The following is an 18,578-nucleotide window of genomic DNA, read 5'->3' as shown; positions in this document are numbered from 1 at the left end:
GTAATTTATTGCAAGGGTTTAAATGGCAAATTTTAAGCTTGGAAGTACTTCCAAATGAGCATTATTTTCAAGTACAATATAATTAAACTACCAAAATGGCTGTTTCTCCTCACTATTGGATGAATTGCTCATTCTGTTGCAGATTTGCATTTAGTATTTATTATCTGTTAACAATAGCACAGTTTATTATAAAAACTGAACCAGTCATCTCTTTATCTTCCAGTTTATGTTAATCAGTGCTGCTTTAAACATTTTCAAAGTAAATGTTTCTCTGAGATGCCATTGTTGTGAAATTGCCATCCAAGATCACTTATTTCTGCTCCAGTGTACTTTACTGAGGAAAATGTTTAACTTGTTTCCATTTGACCTGTGTTCTGCTCTGATTTGGAATGTGCAGTGAATACTGAATGAGCAGTTTAGGAAATTCACTCTAACCAGCTATGACAGCATGAGTGCATTGCGCCAATGAGCACTGGTTGAGTGAATATTGCTGTAAAACCTACACTGGAAGATTCCCAGCAGTATGTAGTAGGTGACCAAGGCAAACTCCTCAAGATGTGGTATTTTGTATTTCTAATACCACTCCCCTTGACTGGAGGGTCTAGAATGTATGGGTGAAGGCTTAGAGTGAGTAGGTCATTCTGGATTGAATTGAGGGTTATGAATCTTTGTGCATTCTATAAAAACGTATGGACATTTTGGATTGCAGAAACAGATTTCTGCTTTAGTGTTTTTTAATAACACAAGTAAATGCTTGTCACTTTATTTGAAGTAATAGTTTATTCATCTATTGGAGCATGTTTTAGCCCATGCTCTGAAGAAGGGTCCCAACCCAAAACATCACCTATCCATTTTATCCAGCAATTAATTACTCCAACATTTTGTGTATATCGGTACACTACCATTTTGAATGTAGCCATGGAATATTTAAGTCTATTCTAGTTTATTATTATATGCAGATGTATGGCAAGTTGCAGCTGCAGTGAAAATCCTGCTTGCAGGAGCATCGCAGGCACAGGCTCAGACAATAGGTGGATATAAATTGTGCATAATATTCAAATTGCATCTTCTGTAAGGCAGTACAAGAGTGCAAAAAACAAGATGCTAGTCCAAAACACAATTAGAAAACAAGTCGGTGGCAGTGCAAGAAGTGATGTGCAGTCTTCCACTGCCATTGAAAATATTAGGGTTGTACAGGTTGGTTCAGGAACCTGATGGTTGTCAGAAGGTGTGTTCCCCAACCTGGTGTTGTGTGACTTCAAGCTTCTATACCTCCTGCCTGATGGTAGCAGTGAGTAGAGGGCATGGGCTGGGTGGTGGGGATCTTTAACGACAGATGTCACCACCTTGAAACGGTAGGCGGCGCGACTCTCGTCAGCAGCGGCCTCTGCAGTCCGTCTGCGTTTTTATTATTTTATGTCTATGTTTTTATGTAGTTTTTGTTATTTTTGTTGGGGTATGTGTGTGGGGGGGTTGGGGGTAACTTTTAAATCTCTCCCTGCACGGGAGACCCGACCTTTTCTTTGTCGGGTCTCCGTTGTCGTTGGGGCTGCAACGAGGAGCGGCCTCCAACAGGAAGCGGCCTCCAACAGGAAGACCGGGGGCTGTGGTGCCGACTACTCACCTCACCGTCGCGGAGCTGGCCGAGTCCAGAGCGGGTGGAGCTGTGGTGGACGCTGCTGCGACCCGACCCCCGGAGATTCGGTGGCTGCAACTGCGGGTTTGGCGGACGGTAACACTGGGAGCCCGCGGGTCCCTGGAGGGAGACCGCTTTTCGGGGCTTCCGCAGCGGCGACTTCTCCCGCCCGAGTTGCGGGGTTGAAGAGCACCTGAGCAGGGCCTTACAGCACCGCCCCGCGCGGCTTGGAATGGCGGCGGGTCTCTGCGAGCGCACGCCGGGGGCTCTAACATCAAGACCCAGTGTGCGACCTTGCATCACCCGGCGTGGCTTTAATGGCCACGGGACAATCGCTATCGCCCGCCGGGGGCTTTGACTTTGACTTTGACTCTGACATCGGGGGGGGAGAGTGCAGTGGAGAGAGAAGTTTTTTTGGCCTTCCATCACAGCAATGTGATGGATGTTTATGTAAATTATGTTGTGTCTTGGGTCTATTTGTTTGTAATGTATGGCTGCAGAAACGGCATTTCGTTTGGACCTCAAGGGGTCCAAATGACAATAAATTGAATTGTATTGTATTGTATTGTATTGTATTGAGTAGATGGATAGTGGAAATGATTGTGCCCTTAATAGACTGGGCTGAGTCCACCCATCTCTGCAGCCTCTGACCTACTTGTCCATTAGAATTGCTGTACCAGGCTTTGATGCAACCAGTCAGGATGCGATCTACAGTGCATCTGTGGCAGTGTGTTGGTGTATTTGGTGATGTGCTGAATCTCTAAACTTCTAGCAATGTAGAGATGCTGGTGGTCTTTTTATGAATGCACCTGTTTGCTGTGGTCAGGAGAAGTCCTTTAAGTTACTAAAGGCCAGGAATTTGAAGCTGCTGACTACATCACCGACCCACAAATGAAAATTGACACATGGTCTTTCTATATCACTTTTCTGAAGTCGATTTGATGTTTCATCTCTTTAATCCCTGTACACTGACTCATCACCATCTAGGATTTGCCCAGCATTAATGGTCTTCAGCGAACTTAGATGGCATTGTTGTGCTTAGCTCACAGTCATGGGTGAAAAGACAGCAGACCAGGAGCTTGGTACGCAGCCTTGAAGTTCAACTGTGTGTTGATGATCAGTGAGGAGTAGATGTTATTAGTCGGCACTGGGGTCTGCCTTTGAAGTCAAAAATCTATTTGCCGATGGTGGTTTGGAGGCTCAGGTCATGGAGCTGCTAAGTGAACTGATGTTTGGAGGGGATAATTGTGTTGAATGCTGGGCAGTAATAGTGAACAGCAGCCTGAAGTATCATTCCTATTATACGGAGGGTTCAGGGCTGAGTGGAGAGCGATGGCATCTCAAATTCATTACATTAAAGTGGGCATAAGTGCTACCGGACTGGGCACTGTGCACTTGTGCAACAATGCAATGATTGATCTTTCTCAGACCACAGAGAGAGAGGTTCAAGATTGCCTTGAATATTCCCATTGGTCTGCACTGATCTTTAGCACTTGGACAGGTATGCCGTCAGACGCTCTGTGTAGATTCACCCTCTTAAAGGATGCTCTAATGTTGGCCTCGGAGACCGCGAGTACAGGGTCTTCAGCAGCTTGTGTAAGTATGCCATTGTTCTAGGTGCACGAAAGACATTAAGCTCATCCAATCGCCAGTTCTAAGCACCACAGAACGAGGAGCATTTTCCTGCCTTTCTTCTATACTTACTCTTTGCAAGTTGGCATTTTATTCATTATTGCACTATACAAAGATCCAGAGTACTATGTTGTTGAATAATCCAATGTTTTAAAAATCTGACCAGTCCAATACCTACTGCATGTTATTTAAACCCAAATTTAATGTTTTATGTTCATGGCTTTCTATGGGCTTTGGCTTCCCTGTTTCTAGAACCTGATTTTCTGCATACTCCGATTACTGTTCCTCCAACTCCAGCCTCTCAAGCAACCCTTGCTCTATTGTTGCTGAGTGGCCTGTTATCAGATAGCTTTCTTGCATTTTCTTAAGCTTGCAGATAAAGAATGGATCTTGTTGAGATCAAAAATTCCAACGAGAAAGGGACAGTGTTCAACCATTTCTTGCCGTCTCCTTGCACTGCGTCTTGTTGAATCATTGAGCTCTACTACAGTGGCCCAACACTATCAGATTACGCAAGTCAGCACTACATTGAGGGTGGACGCAGAATGCTGGAGTAACTCAGCGGGTGAGGCAGCATCTCTGGAGAGAAGGAATGTGCGACGTTTCGGGTCGAGACTCTTCTTCAGACTGATTTCAGGGGAGGGGGGGGACAAAGATAGAATGTAGGCGGTAACAGTAAGACTAGTGGGAGAACTGGGAAGGGGCAGGGGGATGGAGAGAGAAAGCCTCCTCCATGACAGAAGGATCTCCTGTAGTGTTCTGTCCTGCATCTTGGTGGAACCAGTCTGTTGCTGAAGGTACTCCTCAGATTGACCAGTGTGTCATGGAGGGGATGAGCTGTATTGTCCAAGATGCTCTGCATTTTGTGGAGCATCCTCAAAGTTGTGTGCTTAACTCTAGTCCTAATGGAATTCCTCTCATTAGATTAAAAATCTTTGTTTACTAATTGTGTAGAAAATCTTTGAAAGATAACTTGCTGCGCATTAGTGGCGGTTGTTTTGTTTTGTGTGTAGCATTAGTTTAAGTTCTAAGAAAATGTGGATTAGCAACAAGTTTGAACTTTGTGGTGATTTTTTTTCTTGTTTTCGATAGAAACAAGAGTACAGATTCAAGAATCTGTCAGAGGAAAAGATGTGTTTATTATTCAGGCTGTTTCAAAGTAAGTGGTAAATGTAAAATCTTTACAATTTTAATTGTTATAATTTCAAGGGGAACATGAGCACATCTTGATTTCAAGGTGAAGTTTTTTTGTATGGATTGTACAACTGGAGGAAGGAGGAAAGTTGTTCCTGTTTGATTACAGGCTCGAAAGGCAACTTTCATTTATTTTTTGGGTACTACATTTACATTTAAAAGTTAGAACACTTCGAAGCACCTTCTGAATACCAGATTTAGAACAAAACTAGGAAAAAGTTTGTATATAAAGCAGTTATTTGTACATTGCAGGGACAGACCTTTGTATTTCCTCAAGTTTATCAAAGTTGGTAATTGGTGGGTAGTCACTTTAATTTGTGAGTTTGGCTTTTTTAAAGGAGATTATGAATAGTGAGGGGAGTTAAATAAAAACTTTTTGCTTGATCGGTTTATCCTGATGTTTAAATACATATTTTCTTGTACAACAGGGATGTCAACACCACCATTATGGAACTCCTTATTATGATCTATGCCTCTAAGACGTCATGTGCCAAGAACATCATTGGTGTAATCCCTTACTTTCCATACAGCAAGCAATGCAAGATGAGGAAACGAGGTTCGATTGTGTCCAAACTTCTGGCATCAATGATGTGTAAAGCTGGTGAGTTGTGTTTGGACCATTCGTTCTGTAACTTGTCAGACCTGAAAAAGAGATTTGGGATCTTTAATTTGGATAAATATATAAACCAACACTTATCTTGTCCTTGTGTTGTCCCAAACTAATTTAATAGCCCACCCCTTGCATCTGTAGTGTAGTTAGGTAGGCAGATAAACCAGTAAATCTGTGGCAGTGATTAAGAGATGACCAGGTCTTGGAAAACCAGATGAACTTCCTTGTTCAAATGTCCTAAGGGGTCTTCTCCCAACTGATGTCTGTAGACTATTTGAATGTAGATCTGGGCAATGGCACCTCTGACAACGCCATGTTCCCTTGGTACTTGGCACGGTGCAAGACCAGATTATGTTCACATCGTAGAATGGTGCATGACTCTCCACATTTCTGATTGGAGTGAGCTGCCACTGACCTAATGTGCCTGATCTCAGATGTACTTTGAAGAACATCAACAATGATATCGTTTTTGTCCCAACCTTTAATCAATGTTTTTTTTCTTATAAACGTCTTGCTGTTTTTTATTTGATAAATACAAAGTGCTGGAGTAACTGTGGGTCAGGCAGCATCTCTGGAGAAAAAGGATGGGTGACGTTTTGGGTGGGGACCATCTGAAGAAGGGTCCTGACCAGAAATGTCACCCATCCTTTTTCTCCAGAGATGCTGCTGGACCTGCCGAGTTACTCCAGTACTGTGCCTATCTTCGGTATATACTAGCATCTGCGGCTCCTTTCTTTAATGGATTCTATCCTTCCCATAGCAGCCAATATCCCAAGTGTTTCAGAAGATATTGATCAAATATGTTCCTTTCTACTTGGTGAATTCCCACAACAGGCCCTCCCAATTAGAAGAGCTGTGCCTGGGAGAAACAGGAGTCACAAATAGTTATTGCCTTTTCCCAACATATTAAAGATTTCTGTTTATTTTTTTTTAAAGGGAGATTGTTTGGAAATCTTGCTCTAATTTCAATTTCAAAATCATCCTGAGTTGATGTAACAGTGTATGAGAATTCTTAAACTTCTGCTTGAATGGATTATTAACAGCTATGAAAAGCAACCAAGTATGTGTAACTAAACTGGGTGACTAGTGGAGATAACCAGTATTGAGAATCAATGGGCAGAAAGGATGTTATCACTTTATTCTGCAATTCTTATTTTGAAGATATGAACACCAGAAAAGGAACAAGAGTTGATCAACTGCCCTTTTGAGCATGCTCTGCCGTTCATAAAGATATTGACCAAACCTTTTCTCTGGCAATGTTCCCTAAATCCTTGATTTTTATGATATCCTGAAATCTATTTGACTCCTTTTTGAATAATGCTTGTTCTGAAAACAGCTTCTGGTCCTAGCTGTCGGGAAGAATCCGAACTGCATCCAGCCTGTCAAGTTCTTAAACAATGTTATACATTTTGACAAGATCTCTTCTCATTTTTCTAAAGTCTAGTAAACATTTTTCAAAATGTATGGCAAACGTGCCATCTCTGGTCCCAGTCTAGTGATTCTTTCTTACTCTTCCTCTAAGGCTAGCACATTTTCCTCTAATGTAAGTGGATGTTTTAGATGAGGAGACCAAAACATACGACTTTAGGTATAGTCTCAAGACCCTATGTGTTATCTATTTTACTAGTCTTATTCTTAATAACTATAGATTAGTTCCTTTCATAAATCCAATGTTATCTATGATATTCTTTTCAATGTATTGTTATATTTTGTAGGTTTCAGCATTTTTGTCTAGTCTAGTCTTACCTTTTAGTTAGAGTTGGTTCCTGGGGGCCTTCTTTGTGTTCCAGCACATCAGCAGGGACTTTGAAGGCTTTCTTGCACTTTAATCCACTTCGCAGCACTTTCTTCAACCTTTTTAATGCTTTTCCCACAAAATACAATTACCTGCTGCAAGTTTCCACGACATTTATTCCACAGAACAATACATCGGAATCTCCAGTAAAACACGCATCTGTGAAGCCCCCTCAGCCATTTTATGTGCTAGCCTGAAACAAAGCGCGTGATTGGCCAACTGGCAGACAACTCAATGTGAAACGTGCTTTGATTGGACTAAAAAATTCCCGACATTTTTCCGGTTTTTCTCTAATTTAATAAAAATGTGCAAGTCTTCTTCATATCGAGTTTCAGGGGTGATTTATATGGTTTTTTTTTAACACAATCTGTGAAAATTTCATGTAGTTTGGTGACTTGGGTCACAAAATCCTATTTCTAGACACATTTTTGATGCTCGGCCCACAGCCTAAGAAAAGTATCTTCCATAAATTCATCGTCAACTATTTAAAAGCGGATTTGATTTCTCCAGTCAATATGACGGTTATGATTACAGTATTCACCCATTACACCTCCAATGTCTTGATTCTTCCACACCCAATAATATTTGGTAGCTTTACAAATAATACCTACCAATATTTTGAAGGCCTCGACCCGAAACGTCACCTATTCCTTCGCTCCATAGATGCTGCCTCACCCGCTGAGTTTCTCCAGCATTTTTATCTACCTAACAATATTTTCTGCTCGTTGCTGTTTCTTAGCTAGACTCGAGTTCACTATAGCTCTGCATCGTATGTGAAGCCAAGAATAATTTTTCATCACTGTACTCATCTCTACCCTTACTACCGGTAGATGCTACTTCACCTTCTTTTTCTTTTTACTTGTCCATTCTAAATGCTGAATATCCTGAAATATTTAATTCCTAGCTTTGTTCAGTCTGCAGCAATGTTTCCTAAATACCACTTAGATAATTGATCTTTGGTCCAAATTTTTTTTTTGTCCAGGTAAGTAAATGAATAATCATTGAATTTGTCGAGGTGCTATTCAATATTCATGCAGCTGTTTATTTATCTTTGCATCTGAAACAAAAGATCTGAACATTTTAAGGCAGGTTTCAGCAATATATTTGTAGTCAAAAACACAAAAATTGCCATTGCTAACCTCACTTACATTTGGACTTTTTCTGAACAAGTATTGAGTGTAGTGGAAATCTGCATTTGGGTTGCAATAGACAAGAATATGGTTAATTAATTTTGCACGGGTTAAATGTTGATTTTATTTTAAACCTTATTTGTAATATCTATTATGGATGCAGGAGAAGGCTGCAAGTCCCATTTTCTAGCTTCTCCCTACCTCTTCAGATTATTCTCTCTTGTGTCCTTTCAATTCACTTTTGAAGGCACTGGTTCTATTTGGAGTACCTTTGCAGGCAGTACATTCTAGACCCTGACTACTCTTGATTCATTGATGGAAGCAACCAGGCTCAGAACCAGGGAACAACACCGTTTATTCTGGAATAACCTTCTCCAACAAAGATTGTGCTTTATCTCTTAAGCCAAAATGCAGTTGACATTAAGCATGGCCAGTTCGCTGGTACCTTCTCATCAATTTTCACCTCATTATTTCTATTGCTTCCTCTTCGGTGATTTTGACAGCGTCAGTGACCCAAGTTCGATCCTCACTGCGGTTGTTGTTGTCTATACACAGTTTGTACGTTCTACCTGTGACTGCTGTTTTGCCCGGGTCCTCCGGTTTCCTCCCACATCCCCAATATGGACAGGTTTGTAGGTTAATTGGCTTCTATAAATTGTCCATGTAGTGTAGAATAGGACTGGTATATGGGTGATTGCTCGTCGGCACAGACTCAATGGGCCGAAGGGCCTGTTTCTCTAAACTAAACTAAAGAGGATTGTCCATGTTATTTTTAAGCAATCGGATTCACTATAAAGAAACTCAATTGAGCAATTCACTGTTGGTTGCATCTTGGTCATTGATAGAACTTTAAATTTTATACTAAGTTATGAGAGTATTTTCAATTTTTCCTGCAACTGATTTAATATTTCTGACCGATCATATGATCCAAGATTATGTGAACTTGTTCTTAGACAATTTTATTTATAAGGCCATAAGGCTTTATTAGTTAACCACAACTGACAACATATCAGCGTGTCTTAAAACTGGTGGTTAACAAATAGATGACTGTAGTTTATTTTATGTGAGCTGCTTCATCTCTGTAAATTGTGTAGAGAGCGGCTTAAATCCTTAAAACCTTGATCTTTAAATGCCTTTTTAGTTTGTGGCGAAAAATGTATGTTTGATTTTTCTTAAGGACCACTCCCTCCTGTGTTCCCTACTAAACCTTGTTCTGTATGCAAATTATTGCAGATGCTAGAAATCTAAAATCACTTCCAGCACTTAGTTTCTTCACACCGTGTTCCTAGCCCTTTTGGTCTGGGTGCTGCGGAGCTTGAGCTTCAGAGAGTGAGAGATACTGGAGAAACATCAATGTAAAATGCTTACAGGTGCAATTTTATTATGTGTTTAACTCCTTGAGCCATGGAAAGTACAAAACGGAAGGAAAGAGCAGTGAAATGATTTTTAAGTCCAGCTCAGTCTGAGATCTATAAACTGAAATGAGCCAGAGGAAGGTTGCAGTGCATGGGAATCTCGGACTAGCTCTGGAATATTGTAAACTGGAGAAAGGCTGATACCTTTGTAGAGACAAAGCCACCTCACAACGGCAAGCAAACATCAGAGGTACCATTTCTTTTCCAAATCGAATATCGTTCTCCATAGTTGCCAACTGTGTCCAGTTACAATTCAACATTTGGCAAAAATAACTTAAAGTGGGTAGGGTTGGCAAGGCTGGAATTCATTGCACTGAAGTTGAATGGTTTGCTGGGCCATTACACAGTAGACTGTGTACATCAGTACACAGCCGTGAGACTGAAATCTCAAAAAAGTCGATCAGTAAGTTTGGTAGGTTCCCTCTCCAAAGGACAGGGCGACACAGTGGCGCAGTGGTAGAGTTGCTGCCTCAAGGCCAGAGACCGGGTTCAATCCTGACTACACGTACTGTCTGTACAGAGTTTGTACATTCTCCCTATGACCATGTGGGTTTTCGCTGGTTGCATTGGTTTCCTCCCACATTCCAAAGACAACTAGGTTTGTAGGTTAACTAACTTCTGTAAATTGTCCCTGGTATGTTGGATACAGCTGGTCAGCGTGGATTTGGTTGGTCGAACGGCCTGTTTCCATGCTGCATCCCTAACTAAACTAGTCTGAAGAAGTGTCTCGACCCGAAACGTCACCCATTCCTTCTCTCCAGAGATGCTGTCTGTCCCTCTGAGTTATTCCAGCTTTTTGTGTCTACATCAATGTAAAGGTGGGTTTTAAGACAGTTTGGTAGTTTCCACTCCATTTTTAAATCTCAGATCATAGTGAATTTAATGCAGGTTCCCCAACTGCTTTGGGATTGTTGAGCTTTTATTTCCAGGTGTTTAGTCTTATCTCTTGACAATATACAATCCAGTAACGAATTACAATACCATCTTTTCCAAAATAATACAATAAAGATGTGCAGGCTGGATCGTGAGCAAGCAGTTGCCCACTATTTTTATGAATATTATCAAAGCAAACTTTGAGTGATAGCTTCATCATTTTCAATCGGCGCTTAGAAGCTTTCCTGTCCTGGTGGTGATATTTCCGAGTACCAGAGGGTTTAAAACATAATTTCTGGAATACCAATAAACGAGCAAGGGCTAGGGGTACTGAACAAGCAATCCTGACCACTGCAGGGACAATACAATTGCTTTCTGAAAGCTATTGCTTGGATACCCCACACCTGTCTTGTGCTGAATGAAGTCCATTTGGTGTTACCACTGATCTTTGAATCATTTGGACTGAGCTTGTTGATCAACCTGATATTCTACATTTGTTCTGAGTGTTCTAATGCCCAGGCACTTTCTATTCTTGGTGAAGGTCATCTCACCTTAAAGAATGAAATGCATTCAGAAAATGGGAGCCGTATCATTGAGGCAAATGGAAAAAAGAAATGTGTGAATGTCCTGGTTTACTATCTTTCTTTTCCTTGTGTGGTTTGATTACTGCTGCTAGGACACTAAGTGCATAAAGACTTAAGCTGCTGTTGCAGATTTGTATTCATTTCCACACTCTCCTCAGGCTTGACCCACCTGATTACAATGGATTTGCATCAGAAAGAAATCCAGGGATTTTTCAATATTCCAGTTGATAATCTACGAGCGTCCCCATTCCTGTTACAATACATTCAGGAAGAGGTGAGGTTAATGGAGTTACTGACTGATAATGCACTGTTTTACGGGACGAGAAGCAGCCATTGGTAGCTGCCTGCAAAAGTATCTATAATCTATCAGCACTGGACTTCCTTTATTTGCATCAATTTTTTATTCATGAAATAATATGGAGGCTTCTGAATTTGTTTTAACCTTATACATTATTCGGCATTGCTTACTGGTACGGATTTATGGGCACTCGTGCTATTTGACGTTGAGAGTTAACTTGTACTGCATCAAATAACATCAGTGTGATGGCAGTGGTTTAATTTAGGACTGGTGCTACTTTGCAAGCTAGATTTTAGTGTAGTTTGGCAACTATAAAGAGCAGCGTTTCTCAATTATTTAATGCTTTACGTTGTAGCATTGGCTGGTATCATTTATTGCTCAGCAGCTGTAACTTTCAGCCTATTTCCAAGATGCACTAGTTATATAAACACAAGGTTAAAATAAAGTGGGGGTGGGTTGTACTGTCTACGCACTTACCCAGCTAGTCTATTTTGAGCTGATTGTTCGAAGTATTGGATCTGTGACTAAATGGAAATGAGAGAGAGGAACTTGCTGGGAAAGCGATTTATTGGCAAAGATAGTTTTTCTGTGTTATGGTTTATGAGATTATTTTCAGAATGAAATGTAAATTAGCATTATTGGATTATAGTGTGAATTTTGAAATCCCTCATGCTGAGCAATGATGTGAGCACTAAAGCTTTATTTCTAGCATTGCTTAACAACAACACTGCCGGCTTTCAAATTTGCATAGTGCAATAGAAGTACAAGGAACTAATATGCTTATTTTGGGCATGAATGGATATGTTGGTTTCATTTCTTGTTAATTGCACTTACAAGGAAATAACATCAACGTTATTCATAACCAGTTGCTGATTTTTAAATTGTAATATAATTTGGTAAAAGTGTATGGAATAATATTGATAATAATAATGACCTGATTCTGCTCTGCTTCTTTATGATACAGATCCCTGACTACAGGAATGCAGTGATAGTTGCAAAGTCACCAGCATCTGCCAAAAGGTCTGTGCTTTGATTATCTTTTGGATCTTGGATACAATGTGCTTAAAGCAGACACTCCTACACTGTGTAATGTTACTTTAAAAAAACATTGCTGTTGAGGTTTTGTTCCATGAGGATTATTTTTGTTTTTATTTCAGAGCGCAATCTTTTGCTGAACGGTTGCGTCTAGGAATCGCAGTGATTCATGGTGAAGTGCAAGATGCAGAGTCGGATTTGGTAGATGGTCGGCATTCACCGCCCACGGTGAAAAATGCAGCAGCCATACATCCGAGTCTGGAAATTCCTAGTATGTTTACACTGTCCTTCATCTGGATGCTCTGAGTTGACGCATATTCAGCAATGATATTAGTCGTACCAAATGCTGGTTTATACCAAAGAAAAGCACCAAACGCTAGGGTAACTCATCGGGTCATGCAGTGTCTGGAAAGCATAGATAGGTGATGTTTTGGGTTGGAGCCCTTCTTCAGTGTGCAGGGGGGAGGGGGTGGGGGAGGGTGGAAGGAAAGCTGGATAAGAGAAGTGGTAGAGTTGGAGAAGGTTCTTTAGTAACTTGTCAGTTTCTTTGTTGAACTAAATTAAGGCGCATGTTGCAATCAAAAGCGCTTGATCATGGCCGGTAATAGATGTTAAACAATTTAAAAACAAGCAACTTTAAAACTCTAGATTGAATAGTTATAATTAACTTTGATTTGATTTTTTTGTGTTCTCCCGAGATTCTGCTTGACCCGTGGAGTTACTCCAGCATTTTGTGTCTCTTAAGAAATTAATCATACTGGGGCCATTATTTAATGTAAATAATATTCCATCTTCATGAAACATTGTTCCAAATAAGAGCCTTATAATCTTCTAAATTGTTCTGATTTGTAAGATGAGGCGACCAGGTCATATACAGGTGCACAACCTTTTATCCGGAGTTCCGGAAACCGAAAAACTCCGAAAACCGGCCATTTTTTCCAGGATGTCGTCTGCACACCAAAGCTCGCGTTTGGCGCCAAACTTGACCCGAAACGACCCACGGTCAACCCAGGTCTGTACTACTGTAGCGGCTGCCTCCTCCCCGGAGACCGGGGAGACACTTAAACATCTGTAAATCATTGCTTAAATGTTAGTCAGTTAGTTTGGAGGGCTTTTATGTGAAGGGGGAAACTTTAATTCTTAGTCCCCTACCTGGTCGGAGAGGCGGGGAGCGGTCAATGCCTTACCGGGTCGCCGTGCAGTAAGCTCCGGAGCGCTGTGGCCGCCGACTCCCAGCTGGGGCTGCGGGCGTCCGGCCACGGGCGGCGCCGGTTGTAGCTCCGACCCCAGCAACTCTACCCCTGGCTGCGCGGCGCTCCAAAACCAGCGCGGCCTGCGGCCGGACGCCCGCAGCCCCAGCACCGCTGTGGCCGCCGACATGTTGTGTGTCGGCGGCCACAGCTTACCGCACGGCGACCTGGTAAGGCATTGCCCGCTCCCCGCTGGTATCCCAGCGCTGCGACGCCGCCGACTCCCAACATCGCGGCGCTGGGGCTGCGGGCGTCCGGCCGCGGGTCGCGCTGGATTTGGAGCGGCGCAGCCAGGGGTAGAGTTGCCGGGGTCGGAGCTCCAACCGCGGCCAGACGCCCGCAGCCCCCAGCTCCGCGATGTTGGGAGTCGGCGGCCACAGCACTCCGTAGCTTACTGCACGGCGACCCGGTAAGGCATTGCCCGCTCCCCGCCTCTCCGACCAGGTAGGGGACTAAGAATTAAAGTTTCCCCCTTCACCCCCCCCACCAGATAAAATCCCTCCAAACTAACTGACTAACATTTATGCAATGATTCCCCGGTCTCCAGGGAGGAGGCAGCCGCTCCAGACTTTTCAAGCCGCCCGCGCTACCTACCTAATCTACGCTAAAAATCTTCCATTCGGAAATCCGAAAAATTCCGAAATCCGACAAGTGTCTGGTCCCAAGGCTTTCGGATAAAAGGTTGTGCACCTGTATTTATAAAATGGAGTTGGTTGAATGTAACAAATTAAAGGCATTGACGTCTCCTTGATTGTTTTTGTATCTATAATGTTACTTCATTCTCAATGTAATCCCCTATGTCCAATAATAGGCAGTGAGTTTCTTTGGTATGAATAGAATGCACATGTTTGCACTTAGCTTGTATACTGAAGTACATATAATCAATGACTTTTTCCCTTTAGTGGCGATTCCAAAGGAAAAACCTCCAATCACGGTTGTTGGAGAAGTTGGAGGAAGGATAGCTATTATTGTGGTATGTTGTTGCTCACTACGTCTCAAGTTTGTTCAAATTATGTATTACATATTGATTATATTGTGGCAAAATACTCATATTGGAAAATGTTTGCTTTTTGAGATTTGCTTTTGGAAATACAAAATGGTCCAATCATTTACTCTTTTGTACAATAAAATGCAGATAACCCAGCAACCTCTGATCTGTTCCTGTTAAAAACGTGCCTTTTAAAGTAGTTCACATTTCCAGTGACACTGGTGATTTTAAAGTGAGTGTGGGAACCAGGGCTTCAGTGAGCCAAATGCTGAACCATTGGAATTTCCAAATAATTTAATGGCAGATTAAACATGTTTTATGCAGTTGGTAAGCGCTTTGATTCTTCAGTTTTAACATTATCCTGACGTTAAGCGGAACACAAATCTAGTGTAATGTGGGGAATTTTAGTTTGGATATTACCCGTATATAATAGAAACAGTACATGTACAAACTGGACCAAAAAAATAATTTGAACATTTAAGCAGGTTTTTTTTTAAATATTAGTGCAGTGCAACTCAACATATTAATATATCATTTTTAACTTTCCTAATTTAATATTAATAAATTAGTTCTTTTTTCTAAACTCCATTTTTTAATTCCTAGTTCACTAAATTGTTGCAAATTCTGATTCTGTTTAAAAACAGGTTGCTTTCTCAATGGTACCATATTTCCCGGCAATGAAGAAGCACCGGCGTCGAAAACGCTTCCTCAATTTAAGTTGCTAAATTTTGAGAAAAGGATGGCGGGATAGGGTCAAGGGTTTGGTTTAGTCTAGGGGTCGGCAACATCGCCTGCGTGCCCCGGGACTGGCTGCAGTTCCCAGATCCCCCACATCCCCGGGACTAGCTTCAGTTCGCAGATCCCTCACGTCCCTGGGACTAGCTTCAGTTTCCAGATCCCTCGCATCCCTGGGACTAGCTGCAGTTACCAAGTCGTCTGCGAGCCCGAGACTGGCTGTTGCGCCCAGGTCGCCTGCCCTGGGTCTAGTAGAGAGAGAGAGAGAGAGAGAGAGCGAGAGAGCCCGGGATGGAGCAGCCAGCGGAGCGCCCAGTAGCTACCCGCTAACCACCACCTCCACCGGTTGCGCCTGTGCTGAAGGGCACAATGGTTAGCTGGCTGGCGGGTGGGCCAGCAGAAGGTACTGAGGTGGCGGCCGGTTCCGCTGTCCGATCCCGGCGGCCGCTTGCAGCCACCCGAGCTACTTCCCTCCCAGGCCACAATGCAGTGGCTCCGCAGCACGGAGCACCACGGCAGTGGTGAGTGAGTTGCTGGCATGATCCCTGACCCCCTCCTTCTCAATGCTCCTGCCCTCCCCACAACTTTACCCCAGGCCAGACTCCCCGCACCATGGGCTAGTCACACCATGGGAGGCCATTGAAATTGATGGGAAATTCTTGTTCATTGTGCCATGGTTATAAAATAGACTAGTTCTTGGAAAATCTGAATGTTGAACGAGTGTGCATAATGTAATGTTTCTGACTTGCTTGTGTTTTGGTGACATTATTCAGTCATACTTTAGATCTTTGAATCTGGTGGCTCCTATGGTGTATTGACATTTTAATATTGGAATAAGGGGCTGGAGGAACACTAATATGTAGGAAGGAACTGCAGATGCTGGTTTAAACTGAAGATAAACACAAAATGCTGGAGTAACTCAGCGTGGCAGGTAGCATTGCTGGAGAGAAGGAATGGGTGATGTTTTGGGTCGAGGTGAAACGTCATCCATACCTTCTCTCCAGGGATGCTGCCTGTCCCGCTGAGTTACTCCAGCATTTTGTGTCTATCTCTGGTGGGACACTAAACTGGCTCTGTGTTAGGTCTGCAGTTATGTAGGATTGTTTCAAGGGTTATTAAATTGCAAAACATGTTACATCTTGTTCCATTGCTCCTCCCTCGCATGCAGGACGTTCAATGAAGTCATTGTTCTGCACCATAAATCTGATTTATTTCCATTTCTCCTAACGTTAAAGATATTTCTGTAAATTTGTTATTGCTGAAGGATCTTTTGGTTGGTTTTTACTTGGCAGGATGACATAATTGACGACGTTGATAGCTTTTTAGCAGCTGCAGATACATTGAAGGAGAGGGGTGCTTACAAAATCTACGTAATGGCAACCCATGGGCTTTTGTCTTCAGATGCACCCAGATTAATACAGGAATCATCAATTGATGAGGTAACTGATTTTTTTTTCTCGTGGTATTTATGAAGGTTTAAAAAAAAGTTTAAATGTAGCCATTCGCAACTGTGACTTGTTTTAGATGTTGTACAGATGTAAATTATTGACCTAAACCTGGACCTTGCAGGTTGCTATTAATCATGGACATTTCTCATCCATAGGTGGTAGTAACCAACACCATCCCACACGAATTACAGAAGCTCCAATGCCATAAAATAAAGACCGTTGACATCAGCATGATCTTGTCCGAGGCTATTCGAAGAATCCACAATGGTGAATCAATGTCTTATCTATTCCGAAATATTGGTATGGATGATTGAAATGGTGTTCCCTAATGGCCATCGAGGTCTACCTTTACATAACTTGCTGGAAAGGTATCGTGATTCGCTGGTACAAAATCATTATTTTCTACGAAAAGAGGTCAACATTTGTAAAGTGAATTTTTAGGAAACGATGCTGAACATAGAAACTGCTTAGCAAAGAAGTCTGAAATATTTTGTAAAAGCTAAGTAAGACTAAATTCCCTCATTGTTTTAGTTGCTTGCGTATTTAGGAGTATTGTGATAGGATTTACCCATCACAGTCTTAAAATTGCTCTTGAAGATTACATTCTCCAAGCTAACATGGCAGCACAGGAAAGAATATCAAACATAACCATCTGAAATAACCAATCTGGATAGCGTTCATTTCTACTGTTGCTCCAGTGACTGTACTTAAAAAGTACTTTTGGTTTTAAAGTGACAGACATTGAAAGATGCTATATGAATGAGAGTTATTTCTAATATTTATAAGCTGAAATTTGTTTTAAAGTTAACGTATCAATGTTGCATTTGGTGAATTAGTTGGCTAGTTTGACTCATTTGGTATTAATTTTCTGTATAAGGAAGAAAATTGGATTGTTCCATGTGGCGTTTGGCCCATTTCTAAAATCGAATTTAAAAGCTATTTTAATAAAACATTCCCCTAAGATGATTTGGTTGTAATTCCCATTTTGTTTTAATTCGAAAGGAGCACTCACAAGTCAGATTATTTGTTTAGGCCCATGGAACATGTGAACCAGATCCTATGGACACTGACCAAATAATTAATGTACATAATGTATTGAATAATAGTCACTGGGGAACTCGCTGGTAGTTTCAATTATTGCGAATGCTACGAAAAATTGTAATGTTATTATCTGCTAATATGACCCAGCTGCAGTGTATGCAGAAAAGGAAATTCACTGTACCTCAGTACATGTGACAATAAAATACCATTGAACCTGCATGCTTACTGATTGGCGTTGCTGAACATCCATAACATGTGGAGGTGTTACCCTCTTGGTTGTTTCTGAAGCTTCTTAATTTTCATTCTAACAGAGGTTTGTTACTGATAAGCAAAGCAAAAAAAATAATTGGGGGGGATGGGTAGAAGGATGCAGGGGTATGTAGGGGAAAGAGACGATACTGGTAATAATTAGGAGATTGGGCAGCATCTGAGGAGTGAGGTATTGGGCCTTTCAGTTTGACTTTTCATTGGAAATAGGAAAAGAGGTAGTCTGACTGAAGAAGGGTCTTAACCCGAAACATCACCCTTCCTTCTCCAGAGATGCTGCCTGTCCTGCTTAGTTACTCTAGCATTTCAGAATTTGCAGAACTTCAACTTAGCTTGTATTTGTGATTTGAGCACTTCTGTAGTCTGTTCAAATAAAAATAGATTCTAGTTCACATCTTAACTTTGGAACAAAGGTCTTGCATACCTTTGCTTCCGTTTGATAATGGATCACTGGTTGTTACAGTGCCCTCCATAATGTTTGGGACAAAGACCCATCATTTATTTATTTGCCTCTGTATTCTACAATTTGAGATTTGTAATAGAAAAAGATCACATGTGGTTAAAATGCACATTGTCAGATTTTATTAAAGGCCATTTTTACACATTTTGGTTTCACCGTGTTGAAATTACAGCTGTGTTTATACACA

The 18,578-nt window shown here is 41.6% G+C and overlaps 1 protein-coding gene across 7 annotated transcripts in view; it reads left to right on the top strand.

Annotated features, from left to right (window-relative positions):
• Positions 1–18,578, top strand: part of prpsap2 (phosphoribosyl pyrophosphate synthetase associated protein 2) — a 43,594-nt gene that overhangs the window by 21,306 nt on the left and 3,710 nt on the right. For 3 of the 7 annotated variants that reach the window (XM_033040498.1, XM_033040497.1, XM_033040499.1), the window contains exons 4-11: positions 4,361–4,427; positions 4,891–5,063; positions 11,028–11,143; positions 12,132–12,187; positions 12,325–12,473; positions 14,355–14,425; positions 16,468–16,614; positions 16,779–17,589. In XM_033040498.1, the coding sequence (XP_032896389.1) occupies positions 4,361–4,427; positions 4,891–5,063; positions 11,028–11,143; positions 12,132–12,187; positions 12,325–12,473; positions 14,355–14,425; positions 16,468–16,614; positions 16,779–16,937 (938 nt within the window). In that variant the 3' untranslated portion in view covers positions 16,938–17,589. Of the gene's footprint in view, positions 1–4,360; positions 4,428–4,890; positions 5,064–11,027; positions 11,144–12,131; positions 12,188–12,324; positions 12,474–14,354; positions 14,426–16,467; positions 16,615–16,778; positions 17,590–18,578 lie in introns of those variants that run through there. The other 4 variants (XM_033040500.1, XM_033040501.1, XR_004415323.1 and 1 more) reach the window with 3 other exon arrangements.

The sequence above is a fragment of the Amblyraja radiata genome, chromosome 22 (assembly GCF_010909765.2).
Source record: "Amblyraja radiata isolate CabotCenter1 chromosome 22, sAmbRad1.1.pri, whole genome shotgun sequence".
In the NCBI taxonomy this organism is placed as follows: domain Eukaryota; kingdom Metazoa; phylum Chordata; class Chondrichthyes; order Rajiformes; family Rajidae; genus Amblyraja; species Amblyraja radiata.
Note: the sequence above shows the minus strand (reverse complement) of the source record. Positions and strands in the feature narration are given on the sequence as shown.